The following is an 18,487-nucleotide window of genomic DNA, read 5'->3' on the forward strand; positions in this document are numbered from 1 at the left end:
CCAACGCTCTGTGTTTTGCTCGTGATTCCTGCGTCTGCAGTTCCTCGTGTCTACAGACCAGAGTTGCCACTTGACTCCGAGATGACCATCACAGAGCATACGGAAGATAGACACGAAATGCTGGAGTAACACAGCGGGACGGGCAGCATCTCTGGAGAGAAGGAATGTGTGACGTTTCGGTTCGAGACCCTTCTTCAGAGTCTCGTCCCGAAACGTCACCCATTCCTTTTATCCAGATGCTGCCCGTCCAGTATTTTATGTCTGTCTCCAGTATTACTGTATCTATCATCGGCGTAAACCAACATCTACAGTTCTTTCCGACACATTAGAGGATACCGTCTCGCCATCACTCGGATTACCCGCTTAATTTCCATAACGTTGCCACCTCTCTTTACTTTGCTTACTGAAGCCTGATCCTTGTCACACCCAGTGCTCTATCGCCCAGCCTCTCATCTTTCAATCGGGTTCGGCCAGGAAGGAACTGCAGATGCTGGATTAAAACGAAGATAGACACAGCATGTAGCTCAGCGGGACAAGCAGCATATCAGAAGGGTCTCGACCCGAAATGTCACCCATTCCTTCTCCCCAGAGATGCTGCCTGTTGCGCTGAGTTCCTCCATTTTGTGGCTACCTTGGGTTTATCCAGGATCTCCCCGTTGATGTCCTAACTCGCTTTGGTTTGTTATTATTGTCTCATATCGAGAACCAGCAGATACAGGTTTAGGTTCGGGGGGAATGATTTAATGAGAGCCTAAGGGGTAACTATTTTACGCAAAGGGTGGTGGGTGTATGGAATGAGCTATCCGTTAAGGTAGTTGAGGCAGGTACTGTCGCAATGTTTAAGACGCATTAGACTGAAGCATGGATAGGATAGGATTAGATGGTTATGGGCCAAACGCGGGCAAGTGGGACTAGTGTAGATGGGACATATTGGTCGGTGTGGGCAAGTTGGGTCGAAGGGCCTGTTTCTACGCTGTATGATTCTATGCAGGGAATAAACTTTTGTTTGCGTGCTATACAATCATATCAGATAATGTTATACATGAATATAACCAAGCCACGTACAGTCTGAAGAAGGGCCTCGACCCGAAACGTCACCCGTTCCTTCTCTTTAGAGATGCTGCATGTCCCGTTGAGTTACTCCAGCATTTTGAACCGTCGAGTTACTCCAGCATTCTCTTTAAACCGGCATCTGCTGTTCCCTCCGACACATGCACAAGAACACCAGGTAGAGCGAAGAGGAAAATACCAGAGTTCCGAATATATGTTTTCAGGACAGTTCCAGGGGGAAAAGGCCCAATGTCCGCATTGAGGTAGGTTGGTAGGTCGGGTCAGTGCCCAAACGAATGGAAGGAAGAACCGTTCTGAAGCCGGATAAGAATAGGTGGTCGGCGCGGACTCGGTGGGCCGATGGGCCTGTTTCCGCGCTATATCTCTAAAATCTGAAGTTAGGTAATGTCTAAAGGAACTGCAGATGCTGGTTAATACGCACAAAAGGACACAAAATGTTGGTGTAACTCAGCAGGTAAGTCAGATCTGGGAAGAAAAACATAAAAAGCTGGAGTAAGTCAGCGGGTCAGGCAGCATCTCTGGAGAAAAAGAATAGGTGGCGATTCGAATCGGAACCCTTCTTCAGACATCCTAATCGGAATTGAGTCTGAAGATGTGTCTCGTCCCGAAACATCAGCTATTTTTCTCCAGAGATGCTGCTTGACTCGCTGAGTTACTCCAGCTTTTTGTGTCTGTCTTCGGTTTAAACCAGCATGTGCAGTTCACTCCTTACATGGGTCTCTGGAGAACATTGATTGGTAGCGTTCCGGACCCTGCTTCGGAAAGGCATCGATCGCTAGTCGGCGAGGACTCCGAGCTGTATCTCTCAAAGAAGTACATGTGAAAAATTTCTTACGGACCATAAAACTGCGGGGCCTTTCAGTAAAGTCCCTTTTAAAGTCCCTTTTAAAGATTATAGTTATTTTCTTGAATCTCATTAACATAACTCATGAATAAGTTGATGTCCATATGCGGATGCAAATCTTTATTTTTTAAATTCAATCCCACAGAAGACAATTTTTACTCACCTTCTGTCCCCTCTGTCCAGCTTCCGGGTTCACCGTTCGCAGGAGTTCCCACGGTAACCGCAAGAGTTATTACGGATATCGCACGGATATCGCACTGGCCACTACGTTCATATAATGTTGCAATGCTCAACCACAAGTGTACAAGTCACTCTTGGAGAAATTCAAACTTTCTTGAATTTTCTCCCGAGTCACCAAGTTACACGATTTTACTTCGGAGTCACGTGAGTGACTACGTGAAGAACCCGCTTCCAACGCATGCGTGTCATATCGCTACACGCATTGCACGAGTCAACAGAAGGGTGGAGGACATCCCCCAGTAACGGGAGAAGGAAAAAAGGACCAGCAAAAGGCAGGTAAGGACTCTGCATTTTTATTCACAGAAAAATGGACAGAGTGAAAAGGAAGCGGTCTGCAAAAAAGCTGCCCGAGAAACGCGTTGTAAACGTGGATGAACGGCAGAGACAGCAGCCGTCGGGGCTAGAGGCCTCGGTAGAGGAATCAGCTGTGCCAGAAATCATTCTGGCACCGACGAAACTTACTCACCGGCCGGGAGGCAAAGTTCAAACAAAAACGCACCATCTAGCAGAGCCCGACTTGGAGCAGCAGCGGGCGACCAGCCCGTATCAATATCGGACCAGGGCTGAACGGGTGCGGCAGACGGAACAACCCCGCTATGAGTGGCTGCATACGGAGCAGCCAGGAGAAACAGCTGACCGGGAACACCGGGAACAGACGTGGACCGACAGTCAGGACCGGTGTGGCCAGCGGCGGGACGAGGAAAGCCCGCAAACCAGCACCCGTGAGTACCGGGGACGGGAACAGCTGGGATACAGAGAAGAGCAGCACAATGCTGAAAGGCTGCAGGGAGGGAGCAGCCAAAAATAGCAAGTGCAGCTCACCGTCTAAAGGAGCTGCTGGAGGAGCTCCTTCACAGTGGCAGTCCCATGAATGTGGAGACTAGCCACAGTGGGCAGACAAGCCCCATATGGGTACCCCGTGAGGGACCCCCTGAAATCTCGACCTCTTCGGAGGAGAGTGGGCAGGACCCTGATGGGCCAGACCCTGATCACACAGCTTCCCATGATCCTGAATCTGCAGAAAAACATACACTGCTGGACATGGTGGCTGATTACTTCAAACCAAGTCAAACAGGGGCAGACTTGGATTCCAGGATGGCAGCCAGTATTAACTACATGTCTGGCCATCAACTCCAACAACAAATATTCACAGAGACACTGGCCAGACATCTGCCACCTGGTAACTGTGATGCATTACAAATCCCCAGTGTCAACCAATGCATTTGGAAGCATATGGGGAAGGACATCAGGAACCATGATCTCAAAATCCAGAAAGCCTTAAAGGGGCTTACGGCAGGGATCACAGCTTACATCCGCACCCTGGACAAAACAGAGCAAACTAAAGGCCACCAAGACGCACTAGCCCTGTTCTGTAATGTACAATATGAGCTGAATAGCATGCGGAGGGCGGCTATTCAGCCAGCACTGGATCCTAAATATGCAACAATTTGCAAACAAAGAGTCGTTAAAACCCCGACCCTTTTGTTTGGGGAAGCCAAGACACTGGGGCTCATCAAAACCAGCGCAAAGGCTTATTTTGGATCATGGTACCAGCCACATGGAAGACCGAAAAGTGTGGCTTATATCAGTGGCAGTGCCAGAACCCAATATAACCCGCAGCAGCCTTCTTTTAGGGTATGGCCAGGGACGGCCACCCTGGAAGATGCGGAAGCCTAAACCTCCAGTACAACCACGAACACGAATAAAAACAAAACCCCCTTTTTTCAAAAAACAAAGAAAATAATACAACCACCAGTAACCATGGAGGTAGGTGGGTGTGGTTCTTTTGTAAAAAAAGGGACCCACGACGGTGGGAGGGAGGTTGCAATACTACAGTGACGAATGGTGTAAAATCACTACAGACTCGTATGTTCTAAGCAGTATTCAGGGTTGTCTGATAGAATTTACTCATCCCAATAACCCCCCAGTACAACATACACCAGAAAGGCATTTCGTCCTTACAAAAACCGAACAATCTAAAGCCCACATGGAGCTACAACGATTGTATACAAAAGGTGTGATTGAGCATACTACTCATGAACAATTAAAATTTGTATCAAACATATTTATTAAAAATAAAAAAGATGGGGGTTGCAGGATTATCATTGACCTTTCAACCCTAAACACATTCGTTCAATATGTTCATTTTAAGATGGATACCTTTATCACTGCTAAATAATTAGTATCAGCTGGTTTCTATATGACAAGCATTGACTTAAAAGATGCATACTATACAGTACCCATCAGAGGGGAACACAGACATGGAGTTAAGTGTAAATTGATACCAGAAACGAATATGGATTATCTAGGATTCACCATTAACACGGTCAATATGTTAGTAACTTTACCAATAAATAAAGCCGCAGCCCTACAGGAGGATTGCAGCGAGCTTCTTAACACCAACAGACCCTCCATTAGACGGGTAGGCCGGATAATTGGGAAGATTGTGGCTACATTCCCGGCCACACATTTTGGGCCATTACATTATCAAAATTTGCAAAGAGCAAAAATTAGAGCACTCAAATTTAACAAAGGTCATTTTGATAGACCTATGGAGCTGCCTACGGAAGCTATAATTGAACTACAGTGGTGGGAACATAGCATTAGGTATTGCTCCAACCCCATCATTATTGACAACTCGTCTATGGTATTACAAAATGGTGTATCCAAAGAAACATTTGGATATCGGCAACATACCTGCCAGGTAAGCTAAATTCAGTGGCAGACACCAGGTCACGCAAATTTAATGAAAACACGGAATGGATGTTAAATAAAAATGTATTTGCTGAAATTACAGCAAAATATGGTAGACGAGATATTGATATTTTTTGCGTCCAGGTTGAATCACCAATTACCAAGGTATGTGTCCTGGGAACCAGACCCTGGGGCAGAAGCTACAGATGCTTTCTCACTGCATTGGGGGAAATGGCGTTTTTTATGCTTTTCCCCCATTCTGCATCATCAATCGGGTACAAAGGAAAATTCAACAATATTTGGCATCTGGGATTCTCATAGTACCCGATTGGCCTACTCAACCGTGGTATTCGGTCATACAGGGGATGGTGTTAGAACCATGTTCCATTATTGGACATAGCCCGAATTTATTAATTCATCCAGTAACTGGAGGGGGGGCAGTCACCCATGCCATAAGACTATGGATTTGTTGATTTGTAGAGTCTGAAAGACCCACTACACGGCATGGGGCTGTCAGACAGGACGATGAATCTCATCACATCCGCACAAAGACTGTCAACACGGAAGCAGTACCTCGGACACATCAAGAAATGGGGCATATATACTGCTTTGACAACAACCTAGACCAAAGGGCCAAGAACATTCCGGCCATATTGGAATTCTTAACAAACCTCCATTATGATAAACGATTGGGCTACAGTGCCATCAATAGTGCCAGAAGTGCACTCTCCAATTACCTATCACAAGGAACGGAGCGGCACACGGTGGGAACGCACCCCCTGGTAACAAAACTTATGAGGGGCATATTCAATGCAAATCCCCCTAAAACCAGGTACTCCAAAATCTGGGATGTGGGTGTCGTTTTAAACATGCTGAGGAGCTGGTGGCCCATAAACAGCATTATCACTGCAGAAACTGACCATGAAGATGGTTATGCTCATGGCGTTAGTCACTGCACAACGAGTCCAGTCATTAAGCAAACTGAGCCTGGACTCCTTGATCATCTCACGAGAGAAACTGGTGTTTGTCATACATGAGTTAATAAAACAAACAGACCAGGTTCATCGGGTCAAGTGATTGAATTTATGGCATATCCATATGACGAACGTCTGTGTATAGCAAGACATATCCAATTATACATGGAATATACTAAGAGCATTCGAGGTCAGGAAATGGCTTTGTTAATTTCTTACAAGAAACCGCACAAAAGGGTCACGACCCAAACTATCTCAAGGTGGCTCAAATGTGTCCTAAAGATGGCAGGAATAAACACTAATGGTTTTAAATCTCATTCCACCAGGGCTGCAGCAACATCCGCAGCAAATGTTCTGAGGTACCCACGGACCAAATCCTCAGAATAGCAGGATGGTCATCCGAAAGGACTTTCCAAAGGTTTTATAATAAACCAGTTTTGGAGCCATCATCATTTTCGGAAAGCATTTTACGTTCAATATTATAATTTGCCCGAAGGGTTACAGGGCTATGATTTCAATTAATAAATGTATTTTCTCGTTATATCACACAAGTCTTTGTATAAGTGTGTCTAAAATTGCTAATGATACTCTCTCCCGATACCCAAGGCAGTTGTGAAGCATGGACTCGTTCCACGGCATGAGGTCACAGAGCTTTGAAATCTTCACGTAGTCACTCACGTGACTCCGAAGTAAAATAGTAAGATTAAACGAGAACTTACCAGTTTGAAGTTTGATCTGTATTTTATGAGGAGGAACGTTGAGGGAATACGTGCCCTCCGCTCCCACCCTCCTATGATCATATCAAAACTGGTATCTCTTTGATAATCTTACTATGTTAGGTCATTATAATTTCTGTGACCTCACACCGCTGCTTTGAAGAATGACACGCATGCATTGGAAGCGGGTTCTTCACGTATTCCCTCAACGTTCCTCCTCATAAAATACAGATCAAACTTCAAACTGGTAAGTTCTCGTTTAATCTTACTATTACCTGCCGTTAGCGCTACGGTGGTCCACGGTGGTCCACGAATGCCGTACTGTTATCGCACGAGGTTCCCACGATGTTAAACTCTGGTTAACTCTTGCGTCAAGTCGCCCCGTGAAAAAGCCGCTTTAGTAGGTACATGGATGGGAAAGGTTTAGAAGGATACAGGCCAAATGCAGGCAGGTGTCAAGTTGGGCCAAGCACCCTTTTCCATGCTGTATGACTAATGCATGGATGCTTATGCTTTCAATTAATCTCATCAAAGTGTTAGGAATGTTTTTCTGCACTTTAGCTTCATAATCCTTTTTCCGTAATGCCTCTTGAATAGACGACTATCTGCCTTGTAATTCAGCAGATAGACACAAAATGCTGGAGTAACTCAGCGGGACAGGCAGGATCTCTGGATAGAATGAATGGGTGACATTTCAGGTCGAGACCCTTCTTCAGGCTGGTAATTCAGCAGGTTGCCTCGTCTATAAACGTAGAAACATAGAAACATAGAAAATAGGTGCAGGAGGAGGCCATTCGGACCTTCGAGCCAGCACCGCCATTCATTGCGATCATGGCTGATCGTTCCCAGTCAATAACCCGTGCCTGCCTTCTCCCCATATCCCTTGACCCCACTAGCCCCTAGAGCTCCATCTAACTCTCTTAGATCCATCCAGTGATTTGGCCTCCACTGCCCTCTGTGGCAGGGACTTCCACAAATTCACAACTCTCTGGGTGAAAACGTTTATTCTCACCTTAGTCTTAAATGGCCTCCCATTTATTCTAAGACTGTGGCCCCTGGTTCTGGACTCGCCCAACATTCTATAAGATCCCCCTCATCCTTTTAAACTCCAGTGAATACAAGCCTAGTCTTTTCAATCTTTCCTCATATGACAGTCCCGCCATCCCAGGGATCAATCTCGTGAACCTACGCTGCACTGCCTCAATCACGAGGATGTCCTTCCTCAAATTAGGAGACCAAAACTGTACGCAATACTCTAGATTTGGACTTACCAGCGCCCTATACAACTGCAGAAGAACCTCTCTACTCCTATACTGAAATCCTCTTGTTTTGAAGGCCAACATTCCACTAGCTTTCTTCACTGCCTGCAGTACCTGCACCCCAGCTTTCAGTGACCGGTGTACAAGGACACCCAGGTCTCGCTGTACCTCCCCCTTACCTAACCTAACCCCATTGAGATAATAATCTGCCCCCTTATTTTCGCCACCAAAAGTGGATAACCTCACATTTATCTATATTATACTGTGCCACGAATCTGCCCACTCACTCAACCTGTCCAGGTCACCCTGCAACCTCCTAACATCCTCTTCACAGTTCACACTGCCACCCAGCTTTGTGTCATCCGCAAACTTGCTAGTGTTGCTCCTAATTCCCTCTTCCAAATCATTAATATATATGGTAAACAGTTGCGGCCCCAACACCGAACCTTGCGGCACTCCACTCACCACTGCCTGCCATTCTGAAAAGGACCCGTTCACTCCTATTCTTTGCTTCCTGTCTGCCAACCAATTTTCTATCCACGTCAACACCCTACCCCCAATACCATGTGCTCTAATTTTAGTCACCAGTCTCCCGTGCGGGACCTTATCAAAAGCTTTCTGAAAGTCTAGATACACTACATCCACTGGCTCACATTCATCAATTTTACTTGTCACATCCTCAAATTATCAAAGGCTTTCTGAAAGTCTATATACACTACATCCACTGGCTCCCCTTCATCCATTTTACTTGTCACACCCTCAAAAAATTCCAGAAGATTAGTCAAGCATGATTTTCCTTTCATAAATCCATGCTGACTTGGACTAATCCTTATACTGCTATCCAAATGCCCCATTATTACCTCTTTAATAATTGACCCCAGCATCATTCCCATCACCAAAGTCAGGCTAACTGGTCTGTAATTCCCCATTTTCTCGCTCGCTCCTTTCTTGAAAAGTAGGATAACATTAGCTATCCACCAATCCATAGGAAGTGATCCTGAATCTATTGAACATTGGAAAATGATCACCAATGCGTCCACTATTTCTAGAGCTACCTCCGTGAGGACCCTGGGATGCAGTCCATCAGGCCCCGGGGATTTATCATCCTTCAGTCCCATTAGCCTACCCAATACTATTTCTCACCTAATGAAAATTTATTTCAGTTCCTCGACCCCCTTAGATCCTCTGTCCTCCAGTACTTCTGAGAGATTGTTTGTGTCTTCCTTGGTGAAGACAGATCCGAAGTACCTGTTCAACTCTTCTGCCATTTCCTTGTTTCCCATAATAATTTCACCCGTGTCTGCCTTCAAGGGACCCACATTTGACTTTGCTACTCTTTTTCCCTTAACATATCTAAAGAAGCTTTTACTGTCCATCTTTATATTCCTGGCCAGCTTCCCTTCGTTCTTCATCTTTTCAGCCTGTATTGCCCGTTTTGTTTCCTTCTGTTGTCCTATGAAAGTTTCCCAAACCTCTGGCTTCTGGCTACATTTTGCTGTGTTATACATCTTTTCGTTTAGTTTTATTCTATCCCTAACTTCTCTTGTCAGCCACGGTTGCCTCCTACTCCCCTTAGAATCTTTCTTCCTTTTTGCAATGAAATGATCCTGTGTCTTCCGGTTTATGCCCAGAAATTCCTGCCATTGTTGTTCCACCGTCATTCCTGCTAGTATCCCTTTCCAGTCTATCTTGGCCAGCTCCTCTCTCATGCCTTCATAATCCCCTTTGTTCAGCTGCATCACTGCCACTTCCGATTTAACCTTCTCCTTCTCAAATTGCAGATTAAAACTAATCATATTGTGATTATCATAACTCCAAGCGGTTCCTTTACCTCGAGTTCTCTTATCAAATTTGGTTCATTGGACAACACTAAATCCAGAATTGCCTTTTCTCTAGTCAGCTCCATTACAAGCTGCTCTAAGAATCCATCTCGGAGGCATTCTACAAACTCTCTTTCTTGAACCCTGATTTTCCCTGTCTACCTGCATATTGAAATCCCCCATCACCACAGTGGCATTACCTTTGTTACATGCCAGTTTTAACTCCTGCTGCAACTTACACCCTACATCCGGGCTACTATTTGGGGGTCTGTAGATAACACCAATTAGTGTCTTCTTGCCTTTGCAATTCATAGAAACATAGAAAATAGGTGCAGGAGGAGACCATTCGGCCCTTCGAGCCAGCACCGCCATTCATTGTGATCATGGCTGATCGTCCCTGATCAATAACCCGTGCCTGCCTTCTCCCCATATCCCTTGATTCCACCAGCCCATAGAGCTCCATCTAACAGAATTCCTCAACTCTATCCACAATGACTCTTCCTCGTCAGTCCCTATGTCTTCCCTCGCAAGGGATTGAATTCCATTCCTCACCAGAAGAGCTACTCCCCCTCCTCTGCCCACCTGCCTGTCCTTTCTATAGGATGTATAACCCTGAATATTAAGTTCCCAGACCCGATCCTCCTGCAGCCACGTCTCGGTAATGTCATATCTAGGCCTGACATATTGAACCAAGGCTGATGAGACTTTACTAATTGTCAGCATAAGAGCGGATTTCTAATGAGATGCAGATTCAGGTTGAGATTAGGTCAGGTCAGACTCTGCACAACAACCTAGCTCAGTAACTCATCCAGGTCAGGGTGATTTGCTTGTCATTACTCTCTTCTCTCTTGCTGTCCTTGCATCTCAAAGCATTATACTGTAAGTTCAGCATTTAAATAGTTCTTTTTCTCTGCTTTTCTGCAGATGATTCAGAATCAGGTTATGGAAAAAAATCTAAGTGTTTGAACTCGGCTCATATTTTCTGTTCTCAAGTAGGTATTGGGTCAGTTTTAGTTTATACCCAAGTAGATCTCAAAATAGAAATACATTGATCAATGTAATATTTAATCTTTGTCTATACTTGTGATGGCAAGTACTCTGTAATTTGGCTAATATGGAAGAAATAGAGGAGCAAAGTTGTATTGTTTACAAAATCATTTTCTTGAGCTTTACTAACCATTTTATTTCTAAACACATTTGGCTTAAAAAAAATTTAGACATCAGAGCGGGAACTAGATAGAAAATGCTGAGAGGGATATGAGGGATAGTGGGATAAAAGGCATAGAGCCAACATCAAAAACTGGGTGGGCATTGGTTTATTCTGGCAATTATTCCTTTTCTGTAGTTGGAAAACAGATGGGTCTACATGGATGAATTGGGCCGAAAGGCCTGTTTCCATGCTGTACGAGCCTATGGGAAGCTGCAAGGCCAACAGGACTTGGTGAGCAATGGGGGAAGCACCAGCTCTCTAAATTATCTGCTCTGCCCAAGACCCCAAGAAATTGCAGAGAGTTGTAGATATTGCCCAGTCTGCCACACAGACCAGACTCCCCACCATTGATTCCAGCTACACTCCACGCTGCCTCGGAAAAGCTGCCAACATAATCAAAGACTTGTCCCACACTGGTCATTTCTCCTTCTCCCTGTTCCCATCCGACAGAAGGTACATAAGCTTGAAAGTGCGCACCACCAGATTCAGGAACAACTTCTTCCCCTATGTTATCAGGCTTAAGATATTGGACTTTTTCTGAAAAACTGGTATTCTACAATGCATGTCAATGCTGAGAAGTATATTCTGCACTCCATACCTTTCCCTTTGCTCTATCTATTGTACTAGAGTTTAATCTGTTTGTATGGTATATCTAATCTGTTTGGATAGCATGCAAACCAAAGCTTTTCGCAGCACCTTGATACATGTGACAGTGATAAACCTACCTATCTACAGAGCCTGAAGATGCATGCTATACTCTGCTGGAACTCAATGTTACATATGTGACTCTTCACTATGCTGTGAACCTAACGAATTAAGAGCAATAAACTAACCAAACCTATTGTTTCCCAGCTCAATTAAATAATGCAGTTGAGGGGAAAAAACCTGACATTGACCCTATTTGTCTCAAGGAAAGTTGTACAGGAAGAATAGCTGAGGGGTTGGAAGACTATGAAAATAAGTCCTCTCTTTCAAATAAAAGTCACTAAATGGGGTTGACACCGTAAGAAGCTGCTGAATAAGCAGGAAATTTGGCCGGGTAACAAAGAAATATAAATCCAAGGAAAATAATCTGGTGCTGCTGAATAAGAATTCTCATGTGCAAAGTAGCAGGAAATCTCAATGCAGGATTAAAAAATCAAATCAATAGTGTTTCCTTGGTATTAATACCTTTATCCTTTCTTTGAAGCTCTTTATTTTCAAACTGTTTGGAAATTAGTCCCTGACATTTCGGAATGAATGCTTAACATTGTAATCATCTGAGACATATATGTATGTGTTCTTTACCTCTAGTCCCTTGTGTATTAAACTATTGTCCAAAACTATTTAATATTTTTAGGGCTACAATTTGACATTTAATTCAGGGATAATTTAATTCCACAGATGGTGAGAGGGACGGCAGTGAATGAGAGCAAATAGAATTAAGTAAGCTGTGGTAAAGGAAAGTGACAGAAGCATGAGATGGAGGTCAAAGAAGCAATGAACAGAAGAATAATACACGATGATTATCCTTGTGCCATTTCTATCCATTTATTATGTTCCTACGTCAATATAAGTTGTGATCGTGGATAATTCAACAGCACTACCACAGCCAAAAAGTGAATGTAAACAAGCAAACGTGGAAGAAATATGGATTGCGGCATTTATAATGAAATATATGCTTTAAAAAAAATTAAAGGATGATTTTCCGAAAAGTGACTGATGGTCCTGGTGCAATTATCCCACAACCTCTAATTCTCTCTAAGTCGCACACTATTCTGGTATGACTCCACAAAGATTGATGAAAGTCAGCATATGTTTTGTGTATTAAAGGTCAGTTTAGTTTAGTTTTAGTTTAATTTCTTATTGTCACGTGTGCCGAGGTAGAGTGAAAAGCTTTTTTGTTGCACGCTATCCAGTCAGTGAAAAGACTATACATGATTACAATCAACCCATCCACAGTGTACAGATAAAGGATTAAGGAAATAACGTTTAGTGCAAGACAAAGTCCGGTAAAGTCCAATTAAAGATAGTCCGAAGGTCTTCAGTGAGACAAATGGTAGGTCAGGACTACTCTCTAGGATGGTTTAGTTGCCTGGTTAACTGAATCTGGCCCTGAAGAAACTGTCCCTGAATCTAGAGGTGTGCGTTTTCACACTTTTACACTTCTTGCCTGATGGGAGAGGGGAGAAGAGGGAGTGACCCGGATGAGACTCATCCTTGATTATGCTGGTGGCCTTGCCGAGGCAGCGTGAAGTGCAGATGGAGTCAATCGAAGGGAGCATTGGTTCGGAGATGTTGATTGTCACACACTTTTACCTGATCAGATCCAATTGTCTATTCCTAAAGCAATGACAAATCTATTAAACAGATTTGGAAAGAGCCATTGAAAGCAGATCTATTGTAAATTCCTGTGGCGGCATTTACTGTGGAAATTATCATATAAACAGACCACTTTCTAATTATAACTCCTGGTAGTGTTTTTATTCCTAGAATGTGGATCTGTTATTGCCCTTGAACTCTTATTTGTTCAACCACTTCAGAAGACATTTAAGAGGCATCTATATCACATGAATGCCGGAATCTTAAGGAAAGATTTCCTTTCCTGAAAGATGTTAGTGAACCAGATGGGATTTTATGACAACCGGTAGTTTCACGGTCACTGATATTATCTTTTTATGGTGCAAATCTGGCTTTTTATGGTACCTGAAATTTGGCTCTGCAGCTTCTCACATTGCCTCATGTTTCAAAAAACGATTGTATAAGAAATAAGACCATTTAATTTGATTTAAATGTGACGACCAAATTTGATGAGTGGGCATTAATACAATTATTTACTGCTTTCGATTCTGCTGTTCACTTCGAATTGAAACGTGGTAATCCCTCTCCACATAATAATCATGCCATGATGATTGGTGGGTATCTTTGAAAATTAAAAAACATGATTGCTTTAGTTTTGTACAAAAATTGTATGTTGTGTAGTTGTTAATACATGTGTACACTGTTACCTCGGTAGTTTTAAACAGAAGTCTCTTTCTTTCAGTCACGTGAACCCATTAGATTAATTGAACTCAAGGCTGAAGTGTCCCCACGGATATCTGCAGAGGACCTGATTGATCTGTGTGAGTTGTCTGGACCCACCAACTTCAAGATGCCCACGAAAAAGACAAAATCAGGGAAGCCAAAGCTGCTCGTGGTGGACATTCGAAACAGTGAGGAGTATCCTTGCACAAACTATAACTGCTTTTCCTCTTGTTATTTTAGGGTTACATAATGGAAGGAAATGTTCAAATGCTCTGAACTAGAGGGCTGTGTATGCTTAGTTATTGAGGGTATTGAAGATACATTTTTCAATACTAAAGGATATAATAAATGGGTAGGAAAGTGCACATGATCAGATGCAATCTTCTTGAACAAACTGCTGGAGGAACTCAGCAGGTCAGGCAGCATCTCTGAAGGGAAATGGACAGATGATTTAGGTGGGGACCCTTCATCAGGCTAATAGGGGAGAGGGGAGACAGCTGGTAGAAAGAGTGAAGGCAAGCAGTGGGGCAAAAGCTACCCTGTGATAGGTAGATACAGGTGAGGATGGGTCAATGGTCACCTGGATCAATCTATCACTTGCCTGCTCTTTCCCCATGCCTGTTTCTACCTCCAACCTCCAGTCTACTCCAGTCTCAGGAAGTCCCAAAATGTCTTCTGTCCATTTCCCTCCACAGATGCTGCCTGTCCTGCTAAGTTAATCCAGCACTTTGTTTCTTCCTAAAGATTCCTGCATCTGCAGTCTCTTGTGTCTTCAGAATCTTATTGAACACTGGAGCAGGTTATAAAGGCCATTCCTGATTCTGTTTCTCATGTTTAATTGATATTGGCAGCTTGTTTTACCACAAATGAGCTGAAAAATTGAGGATGAATGTAACATTGCATCAAGTAGGCAAACAAAAATGTTCAGTATATATACATAGTACTGGTACCAGTACTGGTTTTGAAATTTAAACGTATCATTATGAAACGTAATCAAAATATATCTTTGCAGAATCACTTTTTCAAATGTTGACAAATGCATGTTAAACGATATCACTATTTTTGTAGTGCTTTCAGCGACTATTGCTTATTTTGTGTTTTTATGAGCTGCATATGAGGTTTGACATGTGGCTGATTGGTAAAATGGAAAGCTTGGCATTCGATCAAATGAATCAGCTTATGTTCAATACATAAGATCATACTAACGAGCATTTTTATGACCTTGTTAAAAACCAGAACTAGTAAATGCTATAGTAGCCCCGTTCAATGCTCCCACATTTGATCAGTGTCCAAAGTTTTACTGGTAGGTACACTTATAACAAAGAAAAAGAAAATTGTATTTATGTAACACTTACCTGTATATTGCCTCAAAATATCCCCAAACATGTTACGGTTAGTTTAGAGATACAGCATGGAAACACGCCCATGGGCCCATGGAGTCCACGGATAACCAGTTCACACTAGTTCTATCCACCCTTTCTCATCCACCCTCTACCTATTAGGGTCAATTTATCGAGGCCAATTAACATACAAACCCACACGTCTTTGGGAAGCAAGAAGAAACCGAGCACTTATGAGGAAACCCATGCGGTTACAGAGAGAGCATGCAAACTCCTCACAGACGGCACATGAGATCAGGATCGAAAGCCGGGTCTCTGATGATGTGAGAAAGCAGCTCTACCAGCTGAGCCCCTCTGCTGCTCGATTATATTTTGTGAGTAAAGATCTGTACTAGATCTTTAATATAAAGAATCAAATACTGGTGATCTAAAACAGGTGGAGTTGCTCAGCAGAACAGGCAGCATCTGTGGAATAAAGAACCATTCTCTCATTTTGGTCCATTGAATAAAGCAAAACAAGATGACCGAGAAAATAGAAAAGTAATGGTTAAATTCAGGCATGTGTTACATGACCCATGCTATATGACACTTAAGTGGATTCTAGAGCAGGTTGTTGTAGTGATAGACCCTGGAGTTTTCCTGACATTCCTTATTTAAATATAGATAGGAAAAGTTTAGAGGGATATGGGCCAACCGCAGGGAGGACAGACGAGTGTAGATGGGTCATCTTGAACAGCATGGGCAAGTTGCACCAAGGAACCTCATTCTGTGCTGTATGGCTCTATAACAAGTGTCTTTTTGATCATTCCGCTCACACACAAATTGGCTTGCAAATTCATAGCTTCTCTTTTGTGTTCATTCATATGTTTGCTGTTGTTCTTTTAGTCACCAATTCCATCACCCCTGTTTTCCTTCCCACCATTGTTTGTTATTCCCAAAATCCATTATCCATCTTTCCATGTCATATTCCCATCATGTTAAACACCACTCCCTTTTCCTTTCCTTCACCAAAGTTAATTACTTTGGAATTAACCAGCACAAAGATAACGCATGACTTTTCTCACAACATTTAAGAAACATTTGGATAGGTACATGGGTAGGATAGTTTCAGAGGGATGTGGGCCAAATCTCAGCACATGTCAACACCTCTACTTCCTTAGAAGGCTAAGGAGATTTGGCATGTCCCCAACAACTTCTACAGATGTACCGTAGAAAGCATTTTATCAGGATACATCAGAGCATGGATTGGGAACAGCTCCATCCAAGGCCGCAATAAATTGCAGAGAATTGTGGATGCAGCCTAGACCATCACACAAACCAATCTCAATTGACTCAATTTACACCTCACTGTCGTTGTAAGGCCACCAGCATAATCAAGGACAAATCGCACCCAGCCCACTCATAGAAACATAGAAATTAGGTGCAGGAGTAGGCCATTCGGCCCTTCGAGCCTGCACCGCCATTCAATATGATCATGGCTGATCATCCAACTCAGTATCCCGTACCTGCCTTCTCTCCATACCCTCTGATCCCCTTAGCCACAAGGGCCACATCTAACTCCCTCTTAAATATAGCCAATGAACTGGCCTCAACTACCCTCTGTGGCAGAGAGTTCCAGAGATTCACCACTCTCTGTGTGAAAAAAGTTTTTCTCATCTCGGTTTTAAAGGATTTCCCCCTTATCCTTAAGCTGTGACCCCTTGTCATGGATTTCCCCAACATTGGGAACAATCTTCCTGCATCTAGCCTGTCCAACCCCTTAAGAATTTTGTAAGTTTCTATAAGATCCCCTCTCAATCTCCTAAATTCTAGAGAGTATAAACCAAGTCTATCCAGTCTTTCTTCATAAGACAGTCCTGACATCCCAGGAATCAGTCTGTACTCCCTCTATGGCAATAATGTCCTTCCTCAGATTTGGAGACCAAAACTGTACGCAATACTCCAGGTGTGGTCTCACCAAGACCCTGCACAACTGCAGTAGAACCTCCCTGCTCCTATACTCAAATCCTTTTGCTATGAAAGCTAACATACCATTTGCTTTCTTCACTGCCTGCTGCACCTGCATGCCTACTTTCAATGACTGGTGTACCATGACACCCAGGTCTCGCTGCATCTCCCCTTTTCCTAATCGGCCACCATTTAGATAATAGTCTGCTTTCCTGTTTTTGCCACCAAAATGGATAACCTCACATTTATCCACATTATACTGCATCTGCCAAACATTTGCCCACTCACCCAGCCTATCCACGTCACCTTGCAGTCTCCTAGCATCCTCCTCACAGCTAACACTGCCCCCCAGCTTAGTGTCATCCGCAAACTTGGAGATATTGCCTTCAATTCCCTCATCCAGATCATTAATATATATTGTAAATAGCTGGGGTCCCAGCACTGAGCCTTGCGGTACCCCACTAGTCACTGCCCGCCATTGTGAAAAGGACCCGTTTACTCCTACTCTTTTCTTCCTGTTTGCCAGCCAGTCCTCTATCCACATCAATACTGAACCCCCAATGCCGTGTGCTTTAAATTTGTATACTAATCTCTTATGTGGGACCTTGTCAAAAGCCTTCTGGAAGTCCAGATACACCACATCCACTGGTTCTCCCCTATCCACGCTACTAGTTACATCCTCGAAAAATTCTATAAGATTCGTCAGACATGATTTACCTTTTGTAAATCCATGCTGACTTTGTCCAATGATTTCACCACTTTCCAAATGTGCTGCTATCCCATCTTTAATAACAGACTCTAGCAGTTTCCCCACTTCCGATGTTAGACTAACTGGTCTGTAATTCCCCATTTTCTCTCTCCCTCCCTTCGTAAAAAGTAGGGTTACGTTTGCTACCCGCCAATCCTCAGGAACTACTCCAGAATCTAAAGAGTTTTGAAAGATTATTACTAATGCATCCACTATTTCTGGAGCTACTTCCTTAAGTACTCTGGGATGCAGCCTATCTGGCCCTGGGGATTTATCGGCCTTTAATCCATTCAATTTACCCAACACCACTTCCCGACTAACCTGGATTTCACTCAATTCCTCCAACTCCTTTGACCCGCGGTCCCCTGCTATTTCCGGCAGATTATTTATGTCTTCCTTAGTGAAGACGGAACCAAAGTAGTTATTCAATTGGTCCGCCATATCCTTGTTCCCCATGATCAACTCACCTGTTTCTGACTGCAAGGGACCTACATTTGTTTTAACTACTCTTTCTTTTCACATATCTATAAAAACTTTTGTAGTCAGTTTTTATGTTCCCTGCCAGTTTTCTTTCATAATCTATTTTTCCTTTCCTAATTAAGCCCTTTGTTCTCCTCTGCT

At 43.4% G+C, this 18,487-nt stretch overlaps 1 protein-coding gene across 1 annotated transcript in view; it reads left to right on the forward strand.

Moving 5' to 3' along the window:
* Nucleotides 1–18,487, forward strand: part of tbck (TBC1 domain containing kinase) — a 264,109-nt gene that overhangs the window by 189,539 nt on the left and 56,083 nt on the right. The window contains exon 24 of the mRNA XM_033022118.1: nucleotides 13,851–14,026. Coding sequence (XP_032878009.1) covers nucleotides 13,851–14,026 — 176 coding nt within the window. The remainder of the gene's footprint in view (nucleotides 1–13,850; nucleotides 14,027–18,487) is intronic.

Source organism: Amblyraja radiata, chromosome 1, assembly GCF_010909765.2.
Source record: "Amblyraja radiata isolate CabotCenter1 chromosome 1, sAmbRad1.1.pri, whole genome shotgun sequence".
Lineage (NCBI taxonomy): Eukaryota > Metazoa > Chordata > Chondrichthyes > Rajiformes > Rajidae > Amblyraja > Amblyraja radiata.